The 4,595-nt window shown below is 45.9% G+C and overlaps 1 protein-coding gene across 5 annotated transcripts in view; it reads right to left on the minus strand.

The window, feature by feature from the left end:
• The window catches only part of phldb1b (pleckstrin homology-like domain, family B, member 1b), a 113,762-nt gene that overhangs the window by 108,494 nt on the left and 673 nt on the right, over positions 1-4,595 (minus strand). Inside the window, exon 1 of one of the 5 annotated variants that reach the window (XM_082504232.1) lies at positions 1,915-1,936. The exons of 3 other annotated variants lie outside the window; for them this stretch is intronic. Coding sequence is in view for 1 of the 2 variants with exons in the window: in XM_082504228.1 (XP_082360354.1) it covers positions 940-999 (60 nt within the window). In the remaining variant the exon portion in view is untranslated. Of the gene's footprint in view, positions 1-939; positions 1,015-1,914; positions 1,937-4,595 lie in introns of those variants that run through there. One more of the 5 variants, XM_082504228.1, reaches the window with a different exon arrangement.

Raw genomic sequence — 4,595 nt, forward strand, 5'->3', positions numbered from 1 at the left:
CCACTTTTTTCAGTAAACATGTCGCCTGGTTGGCTATGTGAGCAGGTGATTGCTGTGAAACTAAATCCTGAGAGTCACAGGATGAAAGGATCAAATGTATCTGTGGCTGTTTGAAGCTGCAAATATATATGCATGGGATCAAACACAGAAAGCTGCATTTGCATCCGGTTAAAGTTGCATATGTGCTATTTTTTTGTTTTAATCTACACATCTGATCAGCCAGAATTGGGTCCTTTAGCTATTACATTAGCAAGTAGTAATCCAACAGTTACTCTCATGAATTAGCCTTGAGACGCTGAGCTTCACTGTGTCTGTGAAAGAAACCAAGAGAGGAACTGTGCTTCTGCAGGAGGAGGTCAGGAGTGTCAGAGAAGGATGTGAGGCTGCTGCAGGACATGGCTGAGGGCAGTGACACAGTGAAGTCGTGCAGTAGGAATAACAGATGGCTCTGAACTCCTTATTTGCAGTGATGATGGACAGGTCAGCAGATGGGGTCATGCATGAGTCCCTGCGATCTGTGGTGAGAGTGGGGAGCAGGTGGAGGCAGACCATATGATCGCGACAGGCACCAACTTTGACAGAGGGGAATTCAACTCATTTCATTAAAGATAAATCAATAAAATAAAAATGTGCTCGAGTTACAAAAGTGCAAAAATGTGTGTGTCAGATTTCAGAGGCAAAGCTGGAGACAAACAGGACTTTTCTCCAGGTCCAGATGTGCGTCGTTGAACTGGCCACACACCAGCACGGCTGACTGTTTGCTCCAGCAGATCCAGGCTTTAAAACGATAATATATATATACACACATCTCTTCTGCTCACTCGCAGCAACAACGTGAGCCTTCTGTGTCTTTGTCAGTGCTACCGTCTCCAAACCGAACAGCAGGTCTCACTGCCATCTGCTGCCCTGAACTTCACCTCCACGCTCTCTCTTCCTCACCTGTCTTGTGCACTCTCCGTTACTGTGGATGGTTGACCCCAGGTATTTCATCTCATCCATCTTCACTATCTACTCCATGTGCGTTCACCTTTCTGTCTCGCTTCTGTTGACTGTCATTCTTCCAGAGCATGCCTCCACTTCCCCAGTCTCGCCCACCTGCTCCCTACCACAGAGTGTTAGTGGCCTGAGAAAAATAAAAACCAGCAGTCAGTGCACGGTGCTGATGAGAAGATGCTCCGTCTGGTCACATACTCTGTGTCACTACAAGGCACCCTTTCACATGCACACAGTCATTTGATGGAGCAGAGCAGCTCTGAACGCAGCACATTCACATCTGGATTAGTGTAAGTGCAACATGTCAGCCAGCGCTGCTTGTTTGGCTCAGGCTTTGCAGAGAACAGGTCCCACCGCCAAGCTCGGCCTGTTGAGTCTGTATCACAGACACTAACCGTGCAGGCAGGACAAAGACCAAATCTGAAGGGAGCAGCTGCAGCAGGCTCAGCATCAGTGTCTCTGTTACTGGGTTATAAAATCTCATATGGATGTCTTCCAGTACAAACGAGTAGCCAGGTACTTATGAGAAGTGTTTTCATAAGATGATGTCATACAGTACCTCATTTATTTTCGTCACTGATAGTAACGTCAGTGTGAGGCGCACAGCTGGAAAATGTTACCAAATGTCGCTCTGGTGTTGCCAAGAAATATGAACAGCCCCTTCTCTAAGAAATACTGAAACCACAGAGAGCTGATGAACCGCCTCTCACTGGAGCGACGCCACCGCTCGACTATCACAAACACACCTGGAGCGCCATTTGGTTCAGAATTGATCCAGTTAGCAAGACTGCAGCTCCGACTTACTGTAGACGTGTGACGTCACAATAACCACATGAGCTCACACGCCGTGAAGTCCGTCACCACGTTTGCACCATGTTCTGCTTCCCTCTGCTCCAATGTTAGTGCTCATGTTGAATTTACCTGATGCAGATGTGGGAGGGTCTGTGCAGTGGGAGGGTCCAGTGAAACCACAGGTCTAAACAAACATGTCGCTGATGGTGTGACAAAAACCCCGAAAAACAAAAAAGCCACAAACAAAGAACGTGAGCAGGATGCACACAGGAAGCTGCTCTCTCTCCTTTCATCAGGGTCTCTCACTCACTGTGTCTCCTTGATGCACACACACACACACACACACACACACAGACGCACAAAGACAGAGACGCACACACACACTCTGTGGCTGTCATTACACACACTGGGCTAAAGCCATGTGCCAAACACTCTGCTGACACACACTGTCTGCCTGTTTGTCTCCGCCCTCTCGCCCCCTCCTGAATCACATGGTCACTCTTTCATTTTCTCTCTCACACACAGACACACACGCACACGCGCGCACCCTCACCCCCTGAGCTTGCCCCTCCTCCCAGCCGCGCCCCAAACAGCGACACAAGGCGCTCCTTCTTCTGGGTGAAGCGATGCAGTTTTGTTCCTGAGCTGCAGAGAAATGAAACCTGACTCGGAGGTAAACACGCTGCAGTCCTGAGTGGACTACAGTGAGCAGGCAGCTGTTCACTACAGAACAGCCATTCATTCTCTTCCACTGTAAACACAGCCTCTCCGAGCACAGGTTTGTGCCTGTGAGAGCGGCGCTCTGGTCCAGTTTGTTCAGCACAACAATGAGCAGAATCCAGGGAAGACGAGTCATTTACACTCCGTCTCACTTGTCAGTATATTGGACTGATTTGGACCCAACAGTAAACGGGCAGAAAAGAAAAAGAAAGCGTGCCTTTAGGTAACGCCGGCCTCACCAGCTAGCTTTAACTATTCAAAATTGGGGAAAGTATCTCAGAAACGTGTAGCAGCGAACCTGAGAAGGTCTAAAGCATCCGCTGCCAAACTGGTGGGATCACTTCAAAGACACATCAAAGACTCCAAACACCAGGATTTGGGCTCTAGGAATACAAACGGCATCTGAGGAATTCCCCATGATCACTGATCCATAAATAACCTCCTCACCCTGTCATCCTTTAACTCACGACTGTTTTTCACTCTTACATGTTCTTCGGTGGGTCACCAGTTATTCTAGCTAACTTGAACCAAATGTGAAGGAAGCAGGGATGCAGTGAATGTCCACAGACTGAGTCTTTGTTAAATGTGCCAGTCGTCTTCATGGTGGTGCTGTGTTCGATTAGATCACCCAGCTTGTTTGGTTTGCCCCTCCCAAACACCGCCTGTGTTATAATAATAAAACTAACAGTGAAATGAATGAAAGTGAAACAGATCATTTACAAACAAGAAAAACTGAAATAAGCAAGCAAATAAGAAAAACCAACGATGGTCAGACTGAGGGACGCCGTATGCTCTCAGCTGTTTTAATGTCCTGGCACAGAATCAACACATGTAGGATGTAAATGCACAGTATGGAAAGATGTGAGTGCAGTGGGCTCTGAGCTGTGCTTGTTGTGCCAACAGTGTGAAACTGACTCACCTTAATGAAGACAATCAGTGACAGCATGTTGTTTGTAGAGCAGAACCCCTGCAGGCTGTCATCTACAGCTGCTGCGTCTCTCAGCAAACTGCTGATTTGGACGTGTGCACTGAATTGATTGAGTACTTTTATGTAAAATGATCATCTGTGTTGTTGTTGTTGACCAAAATAAATTTCACTTCAATTCCAGCCTGAACCACTGCATCCATCCATCCAGAAACTATCTACACCCTCACTTATCTTAACTGCACTACTGTATAGCTCTGTGTAAATAATCATTCTGTACATTCGATAATCTTTAATCCTACAACTGTTTACAACTTGCATAGTTCCCATTTCTGTATAGCTGTATATCCCAGATTCTGTAAAGTTATTTATTTCATATTCTGTATAGTTTTTCATATTTATATCCTGTTCATAGCCTGTACATAGCTTGTACTCACTACAGCCTGTACATACTTATAGTTATAGAATATTCACAACATACTTCATACCGTGTACATTGTAACATACCATAATAGACCCATTTCTGTAATATACTCACATATCTATATTATTGCTAATATATATTGTAATATATCTATATCACTAAAGCACTTCTGGATGGATGCAAACTGCATTTCGTTGCCCTGTACCTGTGCATGTGCAATGACAATAAAGTTGAATTCTATTCTATTCTATCGTGTGTGAATACACTTGCCTGCATGTCTGCGTCCGGAGAAAGCTTCATTTTGAATTATATGACAAAGTGCACATGCCTAACATTGCTGCGAGGCCGTGTGGGATTTATCATGATTTGTATAAAGCACACTATCAGCCCAAATCTGTCCGCCTGGCTGTTGCAGAGCACATTCAACATGTTTATCCAAAGAAATGCTGATATGGCTCTGGCAGCTGCTGGGAAATCGTCTCGCAGACACACAGCTGTGATCTATCGACACGGGCCGATAATCAGCACTGAAATGCTCGGCTATCAAAACTCCCCGTTTGTCTCATACTCTGTTTTGGAAACCAGCTTAGCGCCGACTCCCACTACCATCACACACTCGCATTATCAGCTGTGGCAATGCTGTAACAGTGCACATACGCCTTTTCTCAGGCTGTAGCGCTGCAGGTGGCTTCACAAGCCTTTTTTACTAGACATCTGTCTTGGCTGTAATCAGCTAGCCAA

The sequence above is a fragment of the Aulonocara stuartgranti genome (genome assembly GCF_965226115.1).
Source record: "Aulonocara stuartgranti genome assembly, chromosome: 14".
Lineage (NCBI taxonomy): Eukaryota > Metazoa > Chordata > Actinopteri > Cichliformes > Cichlidae > Aulonocara > Aulonocara stuartgranti.